General features: G+C 39.2%; 1 protein-coding gene across 1 annotated transcript in view; it reads right to left on the bottom strand.

Annotated features, from left to right (window-relative positions):
• LOC127582393 (ELAV-like protein 1) overlaps positions 1-19,290 on the bottom strand; it is a 36,325-nt gene extending 17,035 nt beyond the window's left edge. Inside the window, exons 1-2 of the mRNA XM_052037585.1 lie at positions 19,063-19,290; positions 6,046-6,149 (exon numbers count right to left, since the gene is read on the bottom strand). Of these exons, the coding sequence (XP_051893545.1) occupies positions 6,046-6,149; positions 19,063-19,273 (315 nt within the window). The 5' untranslated portion in view covers positions 19,274-19,290. The remainder of the gene's footprint in view (positions 1-6,045; positions 6,150-19,062) is intronic.
• Positions 19,291-21,990: the final 2,700 nt, after the last annotated feature.

The following is a 21,990-nucleotide window of genomic DNA, read 5'->3' as shown; positions in this document are numbered from 1 at the left end:
TGGCCTCCTCCAGTGGTCCCCAGCAGGATAGATGCCAGTCTTCAGCCAATTTGATTCGCTTCATGTGATATCAAAAAACAGCTAAAGGCAATGGATAGAGCAAAGCCCATGGGCCTTGAGAATATTCCCACAATAGTACTGAAGGCACGCTCGAGAACTTGATGTGCTCTTAGCCAAGAAGTTGCAGTGCAGTTACAACACTGGCATCTACCCAACATGGAAAATTACAAGGCATGTCCTGTTCACAAGAAACATGACAAATCCAACCTGGCCAATTACTGCTCCATTAGTCTGCTCTTGATCATCAAAGTGACAGAAGGGATAATCGATAGTGCAACTCACTCAGAGCAGTTCAGTTGAATTCTACCAATGTCACTAAGCTCCTGACCTCATTACAGCTTTTGTCAAAGCATGGACAAAAGAGTTGAACTCCAGAGATTAAACAAAATTAATTACCCTGGACATCAAGGCAGCATGGCTAAAACGAAGTCAATGGGAATCAGAGGAAAACCCACTACTGGTTGGAATCATACCTAGCACAAAGGAAGATTGTTGTGGTGGGTGTAGGTCATTCATCTCAGCCACAGGACAAATATGCAAGAGCTCCTAGAGCAGTGTTCTAGGAACAACATCTTGAGCTGCTTCAATGACCTTCCTTCAATCACAAGGTCAGAAGTAGGAACATTTGCTGATGACTACCTAAGAGTCAGCAATATTCACAGCTCCTGAAATAATGAAGCAGTCTACATCCAAATGTAGCAAGACAAGGAGAATATCCAGGTCTGGGCTGATAGCTGGCAAGTAAAACTTGCGCCACTCAAGTGCCGAGCAATGATAAAATCCAACAAAAAAAAATCCAGCTATCACTCCCTGACATTCAATGGCATTAACCTCACCGAATCCCCCACTATCAATATCCTGGGGGCTACCATTGACCAGAAACTGAACTGGCATAGCCGTATACATGATGTGGCTTCAAGAGCAAGTCAGGGGTTAGGAATCTTGCAATGAGTAACTCACCTCCTAGCTCCCCAAAGCCCGTCCACACATCTACAAGGCTCAAGTCAAGAGTGTGATGCAATACTCTCCACTTGCCAGGCAAAGTGCAGCTTCAACAAAACTCAAGCAGCTCAAAACCATACAGGACATAGCAGCCTGCTTGATAGGCACCCACTCATTCCAGCACCACACCAATTTTATATCATCTACAGGATACATTGCAGCAACCATCAAGACTCCTTAGACAGCACCTTCTAAACCCACCACCTCTACCTGCTAGAAGGGCGAAGGCAGCTAAAGCACCATTTGGAATTGCCCTCCAAGCCACACACCATCCTGACTTGGATATTTATAGTCATTCCTTCACTGTCATTGGGTCAAAATCCACACCTCAAGAACTGCTGAGGTTCAATAGGGCAGCTCATAGCAGTGATAGCAGTGCTTTGCGACTTGAAGGTCAGGTTGTGCAAATGGAGATGAAAAAACTGAGTTGGTATACAGATGGATGACAGCAGACAAGGGCAGCAAATGCATGGGAACACCAACACCCAGAAGTTACTCTTCAAGCCACACACCATTCTAACTTCGAAATATATCACTGTTCCTTCATGGTGGCTGGGTCAAGATCCTGGAACTTTCTCCTTAACAGCATTGTGGGTATACTCACACCTCAAGGACTGCAGTGGTTCAAGAAAGCAGCTCACCACCACCTTCTCAAGGGCAACTAGGGATGGACAATTAAATGCTGGCTCAGCTTGTGAAACTCACATCCCTCAAATGAATATATTTTTAAAAAAATGGCCAGTTTTGATACAGACAGAAAGAGTTAGTTATCTAAAGTTGGAGAATTCAACAATATTTCAGAAGGCTACGATATTCAGAGACAGAAAATGAGCTGCTGTTCCTCAAGCTTGCATTGGGCCTCATTATAACAGTGCAGGAAGCTACAGATAGATAGGTCAGAGGAGGAGTGGGATGGAGAATTAAAGTGATAGGCAACCCAAAGCTCAGAGTCAGAAGCAGATGCTCCACATAGCGATCACCCTATCTGCATTTGATTTCTCCAAATGAATCACTACTTCACTTGAAGACTATTTGGGTCTTTGGATGGTGGGAAGGGAAGAGATGAAATGCTGTGTTCCATCTCCTGTTGATGCATAGGAAAGTGCAATAAGATGTGGAATGATTGGTGGGAGTGGAAGAATCAAGAACTGAATGATCCCTTTGAAATGCCAGAAGGTGAGGGACAGGGAATATGCATCTTGCAATGGAATCCTGTTAGACTGGCAGAAATTGCAAATTACTGAATATTAAGAACTTTGCTGACATGCTTATTGATTTAATTGCCACTGGACTATGTTTATAGAACATCTTTTTGAAACATATTGCTGTTGGATAATTCATCACCATTTAATTTAGTTTTATGAACAATGTCTTCTTATGCTGTTCTTTTCCTTTCTAAATTTGTATTGTGTGTCCACTAACACAGTTAGCATCTCCCAAGGAGATGCACGAAAATAAACAGCCGAGTTTTCTCCACCTAATGCAAGAAAGGATTTTGTCTCTGATCTGAATATTGGTAGGTCAAATATGTTGGCGGAATATAGTCTTAATGGTAGGACTCTTGGCAGTGTGGAGGATCAGAGGGATCTTGGGGTCCGAGTCCATAGGACGCTCAAAGCGGCTGCACAGGTTGACTCTGTGGTTAAGAAGGCATATGGTGTATTGCCCTTCATCAATCGGGGAATTGAATTTAGGAGCCGTGAGGTATCATTGCAGCTATGTAGGTCCCTGGTCAGACCCACTTGGAGTATTGTGTTCAGTTCTGGTCACCTCACTACAGGGAAGATGTGGAAGTCATAGAGAGGGTGCAGAGGAGATTTACAAGGATGTTGCCTGGAATGCGAACCATGCCTTATGAAAGCAGGTTGAGGGAACTTGGCCTTTTCTCCTTGGAGAGATGGAGGATGAGGGGGGGGACCTGATAGAGGTGTATAAGATGATGAGAGGTATTGATAGGGTAGATAGTCAGAGGCTTTTCCCCAGGGCTGAATTGGTGGCCACAAGAGGACATAGGTTTAAGGTGCTGGGGAGTAGATATAGAGGAGATGTCAGGGGTAAGTTTTTTTACTCAGAGAGTGGTGTGTGCATGGAATGGGCTGCCGGAAATGGTGGTGGAGGCAGATACAATAGGGTCTTTCAAGAGACTGTTAGATAGGTATATGGAGCTGAGTAAAACAGAGGGCTATGGGTAAGCCTAGTAATTTCTAGGGTAGGGACATGTTCGGCACAGCTTTGTGGGCCGAAGGGCCTGAATTGTGCTGTAGTTTTTCTATGTTCTATGTTTCTAAAGCTTTAACTTCACTTTTACTGAGAATCGTGGCTGCATGGTTATGCTTCAATGCCAACTAACAATTTTATTTTTGTGTGGCTGTTGATAATTGAAATATGAAAGTGCAAAATTTTACAAATATCTAGTCATCCAGTAAGGAATTCAGCTGAAGAGTCCAGGAAGGCATCATATTTTAATCGAGTTATTTTATCTCAGCTAGGGCAACAATATGTTGCCACTAGTTTGATAACTTATCTCCACTGAGAAAAAGATAAAACACGCATAGAACACAACAAATCAACAATGCAAGGAGGAAACGGATGGGGGGGGGGGGGGGTGGGGGGAAGAGATAAGGATTTAAAGCTCATCATCTTCCTAGACTTCAGGTTGAGAATGAATTTGTTCCCCTCCGGTTCTGCGGCTTCTAATTTGGCTGCTAAAGCATGTGCATGACCTGCAGACTTTACGAGTAGGTCAGCTTAGTGGATATCTGAGAGATTTCTGTCGTATTTTCTTGGCTCACATCCTCCTGGAGAGGCTCCAGGTGTTTAGTGTCTTTCTGGATTCTCCTTCTTCACAACATCATCATAGGCCAGGAGTTCTCACAGGTCAATGAAGAAATTATCCTCCCCCCACAAACACTTTGAAAACACCCTTAAAGCATTTTCTCTATCCTCCTAGAAATTTCTAGGTTGGAGCTTGGAGTGCTTGTTTTGGGTGTCTTGTATCAAGTGTGTGGATGATGTGGTCTGCCCTTTCCAAATAGTTGAGCATAAGCAGACTTGCAATAAAACGCATATTGGTCTGGGAAAAGACAATGTTCTAAAGTACATGGCATAGAAAGCTCTTCTCAGCCAGAAGATTACAAACAATCTGAAGACTCCCAATCAACAGGAGCCACAGACAGCCCATAGCTCCCAGTCTACCCCAATGTTCACCATAATTGGCACCTGTGAGGGAGACTCTTCCCTTCTCCACCAGGTAACACCAGGTTTTGTTGAGACTGAACAGAATGCCCAGATACTAATGAACCATAGCACAAGCCTTTAATGGACTGGAAACTCCACATGCCTCAAGGGAAATAACAGCTGATCTACAAGCACCTTAAGGTGGAGGTTCAACAAAAAACTTGTGACCTCAAAAAAAAGGTGGTGGGTGCAAGAATGCAGGATATCCAGCAACTAGCTATAACAACCTGCATGGATTCATAAGTGCTGTCAAGGCCATTCATGGCCCAAACACCCAAGGGCCTATCCTACTGAGCATAGAAAGAAGAGCTTATCAAAGAGAGTGAGGCAGTCAGCATCCACTAGCAAAAGTATCCTCTATTCCACCCCATAAAACATTATCCAATCCAGTCTCACTGCTTTCACAGTATGACAAAAGGTTGAAATGGCCAGTGCAGCTGGAAAATAACAAGATTTCTGGAGCAAACAACATTACTTCTATAACATGGCAGAAGGGAGTTGCACAAATATACAGCCTCATGTCCTTCCTCAGTGATGCCATGATCATGACCACCTTCAGGAAAGGTTCCAAACTTGATTATGGGAAGTACAGGATGGTTTTTGCTACCTGTTACGGGGAAAGTCACTGCAACAATGTTCCTCAGTCATTTCTTCCCAGTGGTCAAAGAGTTACTGAGTAGCAGAATGGATTCTTCAATGAAGAGGTACAATGGCCACGGCCTTCATTTACGTGACAACTCCAAGTAAAATGCAGGGAACAGCATCAAATACTATAGAGTCTTTCTTAACCTCACAAAAGAATTTGATGATGCCAACCGAGGAGGATTGGGGAGAAACCTCAATTTGACTGTCCACAGCAATTCACTTCCTTTCTACTCCTACTAAACAATGCCATGCAAGCTCTGATTTTAACTAGCAGGAACACCAAAGACCCAATCCCCACGCAGAATGACGTCAAGCAAGATCATGCCAGTACTCCAACTCCCTTCCCAATCTTCCACACCATTATATTCCACCTTATCTCCATAAAGGTCCCCAATAGAGTGCAACTAATCCACAGGAGGAATGGGAAACCATTGATTTCATCAGCTCCTCTATAGAACAAAGGTCACTTCCATCTCAGTCATCCAGCTGTAGTACGGAGGTGGCATTTGCCTGTGTACACACTTGGAGGCTGCGTTCAAAGCCATTGTTGGCTTTTTTCCTGAATGCTTCACTAAACACCCATAAGACAAAAAGTGTGTACCAAACTTCTTCACTGCATAGTACAGCTGCTCAACACAGAGGCACTGTAGGTAGTGCAGCCGTCTCACAGCTCTGGCATCTCAGGTTCAATTTTGTCCTTAAGTGTTGTCTGTATGGAGTGCATATTCTCCCTGTGACAATGCAAGTTTCCCCTGGGCGGTCCTGTTTCCTTGCACATTCCAAAAGATGTACTGGTTCTAGATTAATTAGGTACTGTAAATTACCCCGAGTGCGAGTGGGTGGTGAGAGAACCAGGGGAGTTGTTAATGGGCATGTGTTAGAAATTAGGTTACTGGGAAACAAGTAAGGTAGTAAAAGTGCCTTCAGAGTTGGCATAGATTTGATGGGTGGAATGGCCTTCTTCTATGTCATTAGGAAATACAGAAGCAATAAAGGTGCACAATGAGCCCCTGGAAAATTCAGATCATCTTCCCTATTTTGGGAGCCGTTACCTTAGCAAGAGTTTAGACACACATAAATAATATTGCTTTAGGATCTTACCTTTATAGTTTTTGATTGCAGCCTCAGACCGTTGAGCGTATTAATAGCTCTCTCTGCATCTTTAGCGTCCACATAATTCACAAACCCATATCCAAGGCTATGCCCTATTTTAAACAAAGTGTTTTGTCAGCAACATCCCGGTTAATATCTCTTAACATTATCTTTTCATATTCCAGTTTCCATTTAAAGTAATTTACTTAGGACAAAGTTTTGTCAACTGCATTGTGTGAAAATAATTGCTTACATGAACAGATGCAGAAATTAAAGTACTGCCGACTATAATTTTCTCAAAACCCACTAGCAATTTTATGTTAATAATTCCTGGGCATATATTGCACATAGAATCCCCTGCATCTGAATAAAACCCAGGACTTGAGGCATGTTCCAAAGAGACTGACAGAATGAAGCAGCTCTCTCATGCAACATTAGAATTTCTATAAAAAGCCAGCCTGGCCTTGGATCAGCAGTCAAGACTATGCATCACATGTTTCCTTTTGGGATTTTTGTTTCTTTTCCAAGCATCTGCAGCATAAAAATTGCAAGCAATATCAGCAATATGTCAAAACTCAAAAACTATAAATTGTACTAAATTTCATCTATAGAATTACTGTATGCTGACTGAATAAAGTAAACCTCATAATTCATAATCCATCCTCACACCAAACTGAAACTGCGATATAAACCGAACCAAATACAGAAGTAACATTGTCCAGTCCATCCTTTGCAGTGTACATTTACTGGAACAATGACAGCACTGGGAGAACACAAAAATATATTTGTTCAGTTTCCATTAAGTTAGAATTTCATGCACGTAACTTCTTGCAGCCTTTGTGGACCAGAGCAGAGACTGCAGGAAGGATGAGCAAACTGACCATGGGGATGTGGTACAGGGGACCATTCAAGCTCAGGAGGGAAAAGGAATAGAATACTGAAAGGGGACAGCATAATTAGAGCGATATTGTTCTATGTAGCACAGGTTTCAAAGGCTGTACTGCTTGCCTGATGCCAGGTTTTGGCAATGTCTTTAACTCTGGAGAGGAACTTGGAATAAGAGGGGAAAGACCTAGTTGTCATAGTTCACGTGGGAACCAATGACATAGATAGGACAAAAAAAGGATCCACTTCTGGAGGGCCATCAACAGTTGGGGTCCAAATTAAAAAGCACAACCACAAAGTAAATAATCTCTAGATTATGACCTGAGCCACATGCAAAGTGGCATTGACGCAATAAATTCAGAGAGCTGAATGTATGGCTCATTGATTGGCGTGGGAGAAAAGGGTTGCAATTGTTGGGATTCTGCACCAGTTCTGGGGAAGAGGGTGCTGCTCTTTTGGAACGGGCTTTACCAGTGTCCGAATGAATCAAATAACAAGAGCATGTGCATGCATGCTCTCTCGCATGAGCTGGAGGGAATGCAGAGTGCTCTGGTGAGAGGAAATTTATAAACTTAGAGAAATGTCAATGCAACAATGCACGGTGGGGAATTGGATGATAATCAGTGTCTATCAGAAAAGGGCAGAGAATACAAACATAGGAATATACCTCCAATTAAAATCAGAGTGAAAAAAAGTAAAAAGACTAATTAGAGTCTCTTCCCTGAATACATGTAGCATTCCAAACAAGATTTATGAATTAATGGCACAAGTAAAAATAAATGGGTACAATCTAACCGCTGTTACGTAGACATGGTTGCAAGGTGACCATAGCTGGGAATTAAATATTCCAGGATACTTTCAGGGAAGATAGGCAAAATGGAAAAGGAAAAGTAGTGCTGATAAGACAAAATGGGACAAAGACTGTGGAGGGAGAGAGAGAACAAGGACAAGAGAGAAAGAAAACGAGAACAACAAAAGGGAGAAAGAATGAGAGAAAGTTAAGTGACAATCAGGCGTTGTCTACAGGGCTACAAACAACATTGGAAAATACAGGGCAGGCCATCAGGAAATTAGTGGTAGAAGTAACAAGGATCATGTAATAATCACACGGAGCTTTCACCTACACATAGATATAGTGCATGAAGATGCTTTCCTAGATCAGTACTTTATGATGAGGAACTAATAGGGAACTGTTATTTTAAGTACAAGTAGTCCTCAATTTTCACTAACACCATGGTCTTCAATTTACAAATTTATTTTCTGCTGTAATAAATAGCATGTCACATTCCATCCACTGGAACACGGTGTATCAAAATACACATAATGGACTTAATTACAAATTTTAAAATTTTAATTATAAATTTTCACTTAACATTTTCGAGGAACTCATTGTTTTTGTACATTGAAGAATGGCTGTATTGTGCAATGAGAAAAGGTTAATGAATAACTTGATAGTTCAGAAGCCTTTAGGGAAGAGATGGAGTTATGATAGAATTTATTTTACAATATTTTTATTGAATCCATGAAAAAGAGTACATGCATCAAGAAAGAGACTAAAAATACTACTGAATACATTGTATTAAATCGCACTTAGATTACAACACTCTAAATTAATAATCACATATAGTCGTTAGTTAATAAAGAAAAAATTGAAATATTTTATTATATAAAAAAAATCTACTCCCACTACCAAAACCCAAAGCTGTTAGATGGAAAAAACAAGGAAAAACTTTTAAAAATGTAACCATGTCAGCCAATATCTGCATTTTAGTCCCCAAATCAGAAATATTGAAAATAATTCAAAAAAGGTCCCCACAGGGTTTGAAAGTCCAGGTTAGGTTCAAAAACTGAACAGTGAATCTTCTCCAGATTCAAGTATGACATAACATCCCGTAACCATTGAGCATGAGTAAGCAGAGTAACTTCCTTCCATTTAAGCAATACAGCTCTCCTGGCTATAAGAGAAATAAAAGCCAGAATATGTAAATCAGAAGCCTTCAAAGTTATATCTTTTTCTCCAACAATCCCAAATAGTGCAGTCAAAGGATTAAGTTTAAAATTTATTTTGAAAAGTACAGAAAAAGTATGAAAGACCTCTGTCCAATATTTTTTAAGACACTGACACATCCAAAACATGTGAATTAAGGAAGCCACTCTGTTATTGCATTTGTCACAGTAAGGAGATATGTCAGAATAAAAACGGGATAATTTATCTTTAGACAAGTGAACTCTGTGGACCACTTTAAATTGAAGGAGAGAATGACGAGCACATAATGACGAAGTATTAACCAACTTGAAAATTTCATTGCAAGTTTCCTCAGAAATTAACATCTGCAAATCTTGTTCCCAAATGTTTTTAATTTTATCTAGTGGCACCTTACTCATTCCTAGTAATCTGTCATAAATATTAGATATTGAGCCATCCTGAAAAGGTTCCAAATTAAAACTTACATCTAATAAATTCTTATCAGGACTCAAAGGAAAAGAATGTAATTGAGATCGAAGAAAATCTCTAATTTGTAAATATCTAAAAAAATGAGAATTTCTTAAGATTAAATTCAAACAAAGCAAACTTCAACAGTTCGAGGCATGAGGTGTGGTATGGTTAATTGGAAAACTACATTAAAAGGAACAGTACATACACAATGGATAAAATTTAAGTTTACAGTAAATATACACCGTTTTAAGGGACAAATAACCAGTAAGCTCGAGGAATGGGAAAATATCAGAAATCAGCAAGGTAGCACCAAGACATTGATAAGGAAAAGGAAAGAATAAGAGGATAACATTTTGTTCAAAACATAAAACTCATTTCTAGAGAAATGCAAAAAGGGAAGGATTAGCAAAAGTTAAAATGGGTCTCTTGCAGACTGAGATGGGGAATTTTATTGGGAATAAGGAAATGGCTGAGCAATTAAACAAATATTTTGTGGCTATCTTCATGGAAGACATAAAAAAACTTCCCAGGTAAAGAGAACAGGTTTACACAGAATCAGTTGAAAGAAATTAACATTAGTAGAAGTGTTGGAGAAATTAATGACACTGAAAGCCAATAAATTCCTAGCATCCCACAATTTGGAAAGAGGTGGCTATAGAGATAGTGGAAGCACTGGTTATCATTTACCAAAATTCTGAAGATTCTAGAATAGTTCCCACAGACCGGAAAGCAGAAAACTTAATCCTACTGTCTAAGAGAGGAAGGGAGAAAATGGGGAATCATAAACCAGTCGACCTGGCCTCAGTAGCAGGGAAAATCCCAGTCTTTATTAAGGAAGTGGTAACAGAACACTTGCAAATGGATAATTGAATTGGGTAGTGTCAATACGAATTTACGAAAGGGAAATCACTTTTGACATAGTTAGCATCTTAGATAAGGGGCACCAATGGATATGGTGCATTTGAAGTTTTAAAAAGCCTTCTATAAGGTGCCAGACAAGTCATTATTAAACAAGATCATATGAGATTAGGGTTTATTTAATGGCTTTGGACTGAAGATTAATTAATGGACAGAAAGCAGAGTAGGATTAAACAGGTTAGTTTTGTGTAGGGAATGGAAAGAAGTTGGGTGCCACAGGAATTGGTGTTGGAGCCCCAGCTAATCACAATCTACACCAATGATTTAGACGAGGGGACTAAGTGTAATATTTCTAAATTTGTTGATGACACAAAATTGTCAGTTATGAGGAAGGTGCAGGGAGGCTTCAGGGCAATTTAAATAGACTACATAAATGGACAAGGATATGGCAGATGGAATGTAACGTGGAAAATGTGAGGTTATCCAGTTTGTAAGAAAAAGTAGAAAATAGAAAAGCAAAGTAGGACTTGGGTGTCCTTGTATATGAATCAAGTAATGTGTATGTGGATGAAAGCAACTCAGAAGGTAATTAGTAAACCACCCTTGGCTACAAGAAAATTAGAGTACTAAAGTAAAGGCATTTTCTGGGAATTACAGGTCTGCTCCCAAACTAAGGAAGATTACTCTTGTGAAAGAGGAAATGCAACAAAGGTTCATTGGATTGATTACTGGGATGGTGTGTTTGTTACCAGAGAAAGAAAGAGATTAAGGAGATGAAAGCTATACTCTTGAGCTTTCAAGTGTGATCTCATTAAAACATACAAAATCCTTATGAGGCTTGATGTGGCACATGCAGGATATTATTTGCCCTGGTTGGGGTGTTTAAAACAAATGGTTGACAATTCAGAGTTAGGAAGTAATTTCTTTACCAAGGGGATAGTGAAGCTTTGGAGGCTCAGTTGCTTACTATACGCAAGACAAAGATCAAAACATTTTTGGATATGAATGGAATTATGCAATACAGGGCGAGGGCAGGAAAGTGGTGGTGAGGTAAAAGACCAGTCATGATCTTACTGAATGGCAAAACAGGCACAAAGGGCTGAACAGCTTTCGTTTGCTTCTTATGATTTGGAGACCTTTTGGGAATGGTAGTGACTGTGTCCTTTTTAAATAAAGTGGAGCCCTTGTGGGAGCCAGCTTCAATTAAACTATTTCAATTCAGGAAAGAGGCATTGTAGCTGATTTGGATAGCCTTGTTCATGTACTTGTACGAACTTGAGTCTTTCTAGCATTTTCTGTTTTATTTCAAAATTTCAGGAAAGCAGTACTTTCCTTTATTTAGTTGTACAATTAAAATGTGCTTTATTGTAAAACATTTTCTTTAGCTTCTAATGAAATATTATTAGTGTCTTTTTCAATTGGTTATTAAGGATTCCATTTGATCATTTGATGATAAGTTAATTGACAGTGATGGATGGACACTTACCAGTCCCATTGCTGACCAAAAACTGAAACCAAATATGACACTGCAAGTAGCATTAACTCAGTTTCTTTAAGGCACAGTCAAATGGAGTCACAGCACAAAGGAAAACTGACCACTGAATAGAGAAAATATTGCAACCACTCAAAGAACAACAGATATATTTGTTGACGTTCTAGGAGCAATACATACTGATGAAGACACTTTATACATCCCTCCCTTAGCTTAGGAGTCTTTTGTAGAGCAGCATAACCTTTGATCACTGAACACATACAGAAATCAAAGATGAGACAAATAAACACGCACAGATAAGTGCTCTAAGTGCCTTTCTGTAAACCTGTCCATCTCAAACAAAATTAGCACACACTAGAATCAGCAATCAACTTGACCACATCTTTTGTTCTCTCCCAATGGTTAAATTTATCCCAAGGACTGTCTAGACTCGCACACAATGGCAAATTGGATAAAACTCTTAATATCATTTGCCCTTGTTTCCTAGTTATTTCTTGTCCACACTTTATCTTGGAATAGTTAAAAATTAGAATTTCTTTATATTGCATTGTCATTTTGTGCAAAAGGTAAATATCCATATACAAACATGTTTGCATTTAAAATTATGTTTAAAATTATGGGTTTAAAAAGGCAAAGCTATATTGTAATTTAAATACATGGCAAATACTATTCATTTTAAATACAAGCATAGAAGTGTGAATAAATTAATTAGTTCATTGCTCAGCTTTAATGACACACAGGGATCAAAAGCTTCGGTTTTCTTTTGTTTTGGAAGGTGGCATAATAAAGATTGGATTTGAAATAGTACTTGAACATTATGGAATTTCTTGCAATCAAAAAAAGTGCAACAGATGTTGGATAGCTCCTGCCAATGACCCAGTAGGCAAATAAGCAGCATAGAATGTTATAACAGGCCAAATAATCTCAGGTCCATTCAGATCATCAGTCAGCATGGTTTGGAGGTTGAGGATATGCAACCATGGGAGAAGGTAGGAAAGTCAGCTCAACATTCTATCCTGATTTTCAACCCTGTTTTTACTGTATAAATTTTGAGTTACTGTATTAGTAACTTTTCCTTCCCCATGCAAGGAAACCAGAAGCCCAATTGTAGTTTCCCACTGGAGCCCCAATGAAAGGCAACTAATTCATCAGAAAACAGGGATGGGTCCTACCTGTCTGTATGGCTCTGTATCACCCACATCGTACATTTACCTATGAACAAACCAAAAGAACATCTGCTCCATAAATGGTTCAACTATGAATTGTTTAAAGATGAATAAGAACTGGGTGGTTTGGAAGGATAAGGAGTTGGGAGCTAACATCACAGGTGAAAGGATAGTAATTCACCTTTGATAATAATTGCCTGTATGTTTTTGATTTGGTATGCATTGTGCTGCCATATTAAACGTGCTAGAAAGGAGATGCTGCACATGCTGAAAAAGGAAGACGAGATCATCGTCACACACCTCTAACAGAGCGCTAGGGGAAATTCGTCGATCTACCTGTACATCAGCAGAGGTAAAGGATCTAAATGAATACAAGACCGTCAAAATGGTAATTCCTTCACTGGCTAGCAATAAAAAACATCCCTTCCTTCTCCATGCAAGGATGGAGATCAAACAAATCCAAGTAATTATGACTTACGAGTCAACATAAATGCTAATGGAAGAATGAAGCTAAATGAACCATAATTGTGCCGCACAAAATGGATCAAAACATGCAGCTGCAACTGAAACAAAAGCCTACATTTAGACACACATCATAAAATAATTAGGCACTTCTGTGATTAATAGTCAAAATACAATATTTATTAAAATACTTTTCTATCCTATCGGGGAAGCATACATGTACTAGATAATTTCCTGTCTGTACAACACACTCTGAACTGAAGGGCTCAACATATCTCCTTTTGCTGGCTGCACTCAATGTAAAATTTATCTAGTGCAAGGACCGCCATTCTATTTTTTTGAGGAATTGTTATGTAGAACAGTCCTGTCTTTCTGGAAATCAAATTATGATTAATATCACTCAAAATATCTTAAAAGTCAAGCATATTTTAAAGATACATTCAAAGGCATGATATCTATTACAGATACCATTCAACACAAGAAGTTTATTGAGAAAATGAGTGTGTAGAAGCATTCTTACAACCCTGCAAAGTCTTGTTTAAAGCCAACTGCCCAACTGGGTTTATGATGTACTTGCATAAGCTACATATGCAAAAGATCTCGTAATCAACAGCACATCAGTGAAAACTTGCAAAAATTCCAAGCTTCAATCTACAAATCTTGAATAAAGCAAATTCTATTGTTATGGGGAATACAGGCCTTTTCCAATTGGTCCTAAAAGGAACATTTAAAATGGGACAGCAGTGCTCAAGACGTCATAAGTTTCCTGTCCAATTTCCATCAATAACATATGCATCTTTGGTTACATCATTCTATTAAGCAGCTACTAATATTGACCTGTTAGTTAAAAGAATCACCTGGCTTTGACTATTAAGGTACCAGTTGACAAGCAACTATTTTATATGACTTAACAAGAGTTGTATGTTTGACAGACTGAAAATTTCATGTTGCCGTGATTGTTCTCCAAATACTTAAAAATACATAATAAAACCTTTTGCAGTTAAAAAGTCAATCATTTGAAAACCTAACTGCAACAGTGAGATCCCTAATTCAGCGACACAGGATTACTGAACAGCATCTTTACTGAGATTTGCTATTACCATCACTGAACAAAATCACTGCTCTGTCCAACTCCCAAATGAAACAAAATGAGAAATGTACTGTCCAAAAGATTAGAATAATTTTTTTAAAAAAAGAGGCACTTTATATTCTCTCATATTCAGTCTCATCTATACATTTAAACAATGTTGCCTTCCTGGAAACTTACTAAGAAAATATAACTGAATATAATAAAAACAATTTTTTGATTTATGATGAGATAAGCACCATTTGTTATCAAACAAGCAGACATCTATTGATTAGTGTTAAGTACTCAACACTTTAAATGTAAAATACAAGCAACCTTAGTATCATCTGAATGGCATTACTTATCAGTCTCAATTTTAACTTTAAGGTATGATAGCCTAAATTTAGTACTTTGCGGGCAGTACAACTATCTCTTTATATCCTCTTCCTGTTAAGAGACAATGGAACAAGGACAAATGTGGGTCCTTTACAGAATTAATAATGGAGACTAAGGAAATAAGCAAAAAAATTGCCAGAAATACTAGGTCTAGCATAAGCAAGGAGCCAAAGGAAAGCAGTATCAGTCAAAACAAAAAGTAGGGGTGACAAAGCCACTGAATCTCAACGTCTCAATGATCTACATCCCAGAGTTTTAGGAGGTGGCTATAGTTAGTGGATGCATTCATTATCATCCTTCAATATTCTACAGAACTTGGAATAGTTGCTGCAGATTGGAGGGAAGCAAACAGGACCCCAACATTTAAGAAAGGAAGGGGGAAAATGCATACAAAGTCACCAGGAGTAGTGGGAAACTGGAAGATTGGGAAAGCCTTAAAAAGCAACAAAAGACCATTAAACAAGCAGTAAGGAAAAATAATATAGATTATGAAAGAAAACTAGCATAAAATATAAAACCAGATAGTAAAAGTTTTTATAATTATATAAAGTGGAAAAGGATAGCTAAAGTGAACATAGGTCCCTTGGAATATGAGAAGGGGGAATTAATATTGGGTAATGTGGAAATGGCCGAGGCCTTGAACGACTATTTTGTGTCGGTCTTCACGGTGGAAGACACGTCTATCATGCCAAAGCAAGATGTTATGGATGCAATGGGAGGAGAGGACCTTGAAACAATCACTATTACTAAAGGGGAAGGCATGAGCAAACTAATGGGCCTATAAGTAGTCAAGTCCCCAGGGCACTGAAAGAAATGGCAGACGTTATAGTGGAGGCGTTTGTGATAATTAACCAAAATTCTCTGGACTCTGGTCAGGTCCCGGCGGACTGGAAGACAGCGAATATCACGGCTCTGCTTAAAAAAGGATGTAGGCAAAACGCAGGTAACTATAGGCCTTAACATCTGTAGTCGGAAAAATGCTTGAAGCTATCATTAAGGAAGAAATAGCAAGACATATGGATAGAAGTAGTTCCCATCAGGCAGACACAGCATAGATTTAGGAAGGGCGGGTCCTGCTTGACAAACTTACTGGAGTTCTTTGAGGATATATGAGTGCAGTGGATATAGGGGAACAGGTGGATGTTGTATGCTTGGATTTCCAGAAGGTGTTCAATAAGGTGCCGCATAAAAGACTTATCCACAAGATAAGGGTGCATGGAGTTGGGGGTAATGTATTAGCATGGACAGAGGATTGGTTAAGCAATAGAAGGCAGAGAGTTGGGATAAAGGGATTTTCTCCGGTTGGCAATCAGTGGTGAGCGGGGTGCTGCAGGGGTCGGTGCTGGACCTGCAACTGCTCACGATATACCTTAACTATTTGGAAGAGGAGGCCGAGAGTAGCGTATCTAAATTTGCTGATGACACTAAAGTGAGTGGAAAAGCAAATTGTTTAGAGGATGTGGAGAGTCTGCAGAGAGATACAGATAGGTTAAGTGAGTGGGCAAGGGTCTGGCAGATGGGAGTACAGTGTTGGTAAATGCGAGGTCATCCACTTTGGAAGGAAAAATAGATCAGATTATTATTTAAATGGTGAAAGATTGCAGCATGCTGCTGTGCGGACTTGGGAGTGCTTGTGCATGAGTCAAAAAAGGTTGGTTTGCAGGTGCAACAGATTATCAAGGCAAATGGAATGTTGGCTTCATTGCCAGAGGAATTGAATTTAAGAGAAGGCAGTTTATGCTGCAACTGTACAGGGTACTAGTGAGGCCGCACCTGGAGTACAGAGTGCAGTTCTGGTCTCCTTACTTGAGGAAAGATACACTGGTTTTGGGGGCAGTGCAGAGGAGGTTCACCTGGTTGATTCCAGAGATAAGGAGGTTATAGCCTATGAGGAGAAACTGAGCCGCCTGGGACTGTACTCACTGGAATTCAGAAGAATGAGAGGGGATCTTACAGAAACATATAAAATTATGAAAGGCATAAAAAAAGATAGAGGCAGGAACGTTGTTTCCACTGGTAGGTAAAGCGAGACAAGAACTAGGGGACATAGCCTCAAGATTCGGGGGAAAAGATTTAGCATGGAGATGGGGAGAAACTGCTTTTCCCAGAGAGTAGTGAACCTGTGGAATTCTCTGCCCTAGGAAACAATAGAGGCTACCTCATTAGATGTATTTAAGACACAGTTAGATAGATTTTTGCATTGTAGGGGAATTAAGGGTTATGGTGTAAAAGGCAGGTAGGTAGAACCGAGTCCACAGCCAGATCAGCCATGATCTTAATGAATGGCGGAGCAAGCTCGACAGGCCAGATGGCCTACTCCTGCTCCTATTTCTTGTGTTCTTATGGAAAAATAGGGAATCACTGACTGTCAGCCCAACATCAGAAGTAGGGGAAAGCAAAAACTTATAATAATATAGTAACCGATTGACTCTTCTTAGTCCTACAGTTAATTAGGTAAAGATTTATTAAAAGGAAATCATATCTGGCTAATCTATTGGGAGTCCTTTGAGGATTTGACTGGTAGAAAAGATAAGGGGGGAAACTAATGGATGTCATGTATTTAGATTTTGAGAAGATTTTGGATAAGGCCACATACAGGAGTTTAGTCAGCAAGGTTCAAGCACAGGGAATTGTGGGAAATTTTCTGGCATAGATTGAGAATTGGTAAATAGACAAAAGCTTAGTGGGAATAAACAGTTTTCTCAGTTTGGCCAAGTGTGTCCAGTGAAGTACCACAGGGATCAGTTGTTGGGCTGATCTTTACAAGAGATTTGGCCAAGGAACCAAATGTTATATATCCAAGTTTGCTGATGATACAAAACTCTACGGCATTGTAAGTAAAGAGGATATAAAGGGGTTTTAATGAGATAAAGACAGTCTAAGCTAGTGGGCAAGAAAATGGTCAAGGAACTGTAATGTGGAAAAATGTGAGATCAGCACTTTAATGCACATAACATAAAAGCTCAGTATTTATAAAATGGCGACAGATTGTGAAATGTTGACATTCATTGAACATCTGTGTAAATTCTGAGGAATATGCAGAGAATTCATGGGGAAATGGATGGAAAGTGAATGGTGAGGACAAATTGTGGAAAGGAGAGGTCATCCACTTTGATGGGAAAAATAGAAAAGAGGTTTTCTTTTAAAATGCTGTAAGATTGAAGGGAGCACACAAGGACCTAGGTATCCTTGTAAATAAGTCAGGGAAAGCAGATGCAACAAGCAACCAGAAGGCAAATAGTATGTTCAGTGTCACAAGAGGGTTTGAAAACAAGAGTAAAAGATGTCTACTGCAATTATGAGGATTTGGTGAGACCACACTTGGTACACTTTTGGTCTTACTAAGAAGAGTATATATTCGCCAGAGGAAGTGGGCAATGACAATTCACCAGACCAGTTCCTAGGATGGCAGGTCTGCCATACAAGGAAAGGCTGCATAGACTTGGCCTGTACACTCCTGAGGTTAGAAGAATTGGAAGTGATTTCACTGAAACCTAAAATTCTTACAGGTCTCGACAGATGGGATGCAGGAAAGACATTTCTCTTGTCTGAGAAATTTAGAACCGAGGTCAGCCTCAGAGTAAGCGGTAGGCTGTAGAATAATACACTTCATCAATTTTCTAAAAACCAAATAGGATTACCGATTAAGAGATACCCAAGGCAAATGTCTCTCTGCCCCTTTGCTTTAATAGTTCAATTCCCAAGAGCAACATAGCAAAATCCTCTCAATACAAGGAATAATTGTTTGTCAGTCAAAACAATACCCAAACTGATATGCATTATGTAATTCCTCATTCACAAATCTAATTACATCCTACAAGAAAACAAGTCAGTGGTAATTCCCCAAAAATGATTTTGTTTTGCTGGTGGCCCAGATATTGTTACCTCCTACTCAGCGAGGTGGAAAATGTGAATGAAAAACACTGATGCTGGAGGAACTCAGTAGGCCAGGCAGCACCCGTGGAGAAAAACAGGCGGTCAACGTTTCGGGTCAGGACCCTTCTTCAGGACTGAAGGTAGGAAAAGGGGAAGCCCAATATATGTAGGAGAGAAAAGCAGAGCAGTGACAGATGGACTAAAGAGGGGAGGTGGGGTGGAAAGTGTTTCACATTTGAATATACCAAATGCAATTTTCCAGAAACTAGCTCCAAGTCCAAAGAAGTCCAGAAAGAAAATGATAACCTCACTGGCTACCAGAGGCTTACATACAAATCTAAGAACAAAAATACACCATTGGCTGAAGTTTAACCCAAAAGGCCCTTACCTGCAACCTTGTCGCGGATGAGTTTGGCAGACTCCACTTCACCAATGCTACCGAAAAGACTCCGTAGCTCATCCTGTGTCATGTTCTGAGGCAGGTAGTTGACAATTAAGTTAGTTCTTGCATTGTCATCCCCATGATCTTTGCAATCTTCAGCCATGAGATCAAGCCCTGCTTGGTAACCGTTACTGTAGCAGGAGTGGCCGTTTGACATTTCACAAAAAAGCTCACCTGTGAAAAGAATAAAACATACATACATCACTGCCTGGTAAAGAGGCAAGTCAGACAAGCTGGTTGAATGGGAAGACAAGTGGCATATGAAATTTAATATAGAGAAGTGTGAAGTGGAACAGAATGATTAATGAAAGACATCATAGATAAAATGGAACAGTTCTAAAAGATTTGCAGAAACACCTGGGTGCAAGAGTGTAGTGATACGCTCAGCACGTGGTTAGTAAAGAACCCAGGGATTCATAAATAGAGACGTAGAGTACAAAATGATGTTGAATCTACAGAACAGTTGTCTGTCATAACAGGAGTAATATGTTCAATTCTGGTGAGATGTTTGATAGATGATTATAAGATCATAACTCATTTAAAATACAGAGAAAATTGTTCCATAAGCAGATGGTTCAAGGGCCAGGGACACAGATTAAAATTCTGAGCACGAGGTACAAGGGCAATGTGACATGTTTTTTTTTTGTTGAGATCTAGAATTTATTGCTGGTATGTAGTAGAAACAGAATTAATGCCTTCTAAAGGTAACCAGATAAGCACTTAAGAGATAATTTGGGGGACTCTTAAGAAAAGTAGGAACACGTGGGGGGCAATAAAACTGATAGGATCACTCTCAACTCTCACTCAATGGCTTACTGCAGGATTTGAATGCCCTATTCATCCTGGAAAAAAGTGAATATCAATTGCAGTCTGTTGTCTTAAAAAATTACAGTAATAAACAAATAGCAATGGAATATTGACAGTATCAGGAAGTTCAGCTTGAAAGCTCTTCCAAATTGACCATTTAAAAATCTACTGAATCTACGAAGTGGAAACACTTCAACAATTTCGTTTTATTCATCTTGTATTTCAGCTTCTGATCAGCACAATAGTAGTTACGTATAGTGATCCACGCAAACATTTTTTTAAACCAACTGGGTCATCAACCCTTTGGTATTTAAAGTATAGAAAGAAATTTTGGATTCCGTGCATGATAGAAAAGATTAATTCTGAGTATTACATCAAATTAAACCACGACAGCAGGACTGTGAGATTAGATACAGAATAAGTTTTGGACTGTTAATTTCCTGATACACAGACAAAAATTTTGCAATTGTTCAAGCAGGAGTAGGATGGTCAGTAGCTTCCAGGGAAGAATGAATGATATCCATCCTTGTGATTTCCGTGAAACAGGAGATACATTTAGTCGCCACTGAGTTCAAGGATCAGCCAAAGGGTAAGTGTAACAAGTGTTAATAGTCAATGTGTTTTCACAAACCAGCAGGCAAAAACAATTCTTTAATAGAGCATTGTACTTAAAATTAATTTACTGATCAAGAGTTTAAGCAGTTACGATAGAGATAATAAGGACAATCAAATAGGAGGATTAAGTTTTGCATAAAAAGTCATGTTGGTGCAGTTCAATAGCTTTTAAATTGGCACAGACAATTGAAGGTTACATCATTAATGCTCATATTGACAGATCTGCTGTCTCTATTATCTTTGTATTCACAGTCTACTGCAACAAAATGTTGAACCATAATATTTCTTCAAAGATGAAAAAATTCTTGCACTGCATATTTTAAAAGAACACATTCAAGTGATCAGTAAACAACTAACTGGTTACTGCATATTTGACACTGTCATTCTGACATTTACAATTCCCATTCTATAATCAAAATGCATCTGTGGAAATTCCCTTTCACATGACAGACATGGTGGCAGCAAGCAGGTGAAGACCATTGTGCCATCTAAAATTGACAGGAGAACCAAGTTTCATTTTTTTGACCTACTGTTAGACATTTTAACTGTTTTCATTATCTCTCAGTATCTGGATCCAAAAAGGGAGAAAAAAATTATATTCTTTCTGATGTAGTCACTCAGGCTTCACACCCCATCGTCTAATGATTAACCTGTGGGACTTTGGTTCACAAAGAGGGAAGTTTCCTGCTTGATTCAGTGCTGAGCATTTACTTAAATTATTAAACTGGATACCAGAAACTAATTCTGCATCCAGACAATTCCAAAGATTAAAAATGAATCAGTCTCAAAATATTCTAAGGGAAAGAGGCAAAATCTTTCCATGATCAATCCTAAATGCTTGCTTACATTCAAACAATCAGGAATTGCAAGCTAAGAGGATGCCTTAGTTATCAGCACTGTAACTTTCCCTGAAATACAGGATGTCCAAAATATTCTTCTGAATTAAAACCCCATAGTCAACAGTAGAAGTCAACCCCAAACCACACTAAACTTACCATCAAGATGTCATGTTTCTTAATATTGACTTACAGCTAATGATTTAGACTGATACATGACTGCAGTACTTTCTAACATCCAGAGTCTTCATCTACTGTCGAAATGAACAAGAACCTCACTAGACACCTGGCCAACATTTGACCCTCAACTATTACCAAAAATATTCAAGAAACTCTCATCATTTATCTCATTTTATCTGCTTCGACTCCACTTTCCTGCACTATCCTCGTATCCCTCAATTTCCTTGTATTTTTATAAATCCACCGATTTTGAATGCATTTTAATGACATCATCCACAGGCATCTGGAGCAGAGAACAAAGATTAACAACCCCCTAAATGAAGAAATCCCCCCTGATCTCAGACCCTTCTCCAGAGAGTATGTCTACAGCAGAAAGGCATAATTCCGGAGCAGAAAGACCTTGCCAATTAGCATTTAGCTGATCTTATATACTAAG

The sequence above is a fragment of the Pristis pectinata genome, chromosome 24 (genome assembly GCF_009764475.1).
Source record: "Pristis pectinata isolate sPriPec2 chromosome 24, sPriPec2.1.pri, whole genome shotgun sequence".
Taxonomy (NCBI): Eukaryota; Metazoa; Chordata; class Chondrichthyes; order Rhinopristiformes; family Pristidae; genus Pristis; species Pristis pectinata.
This window is presented reverse-complemented; position numbering and strand designations above follow the sequence as displayed.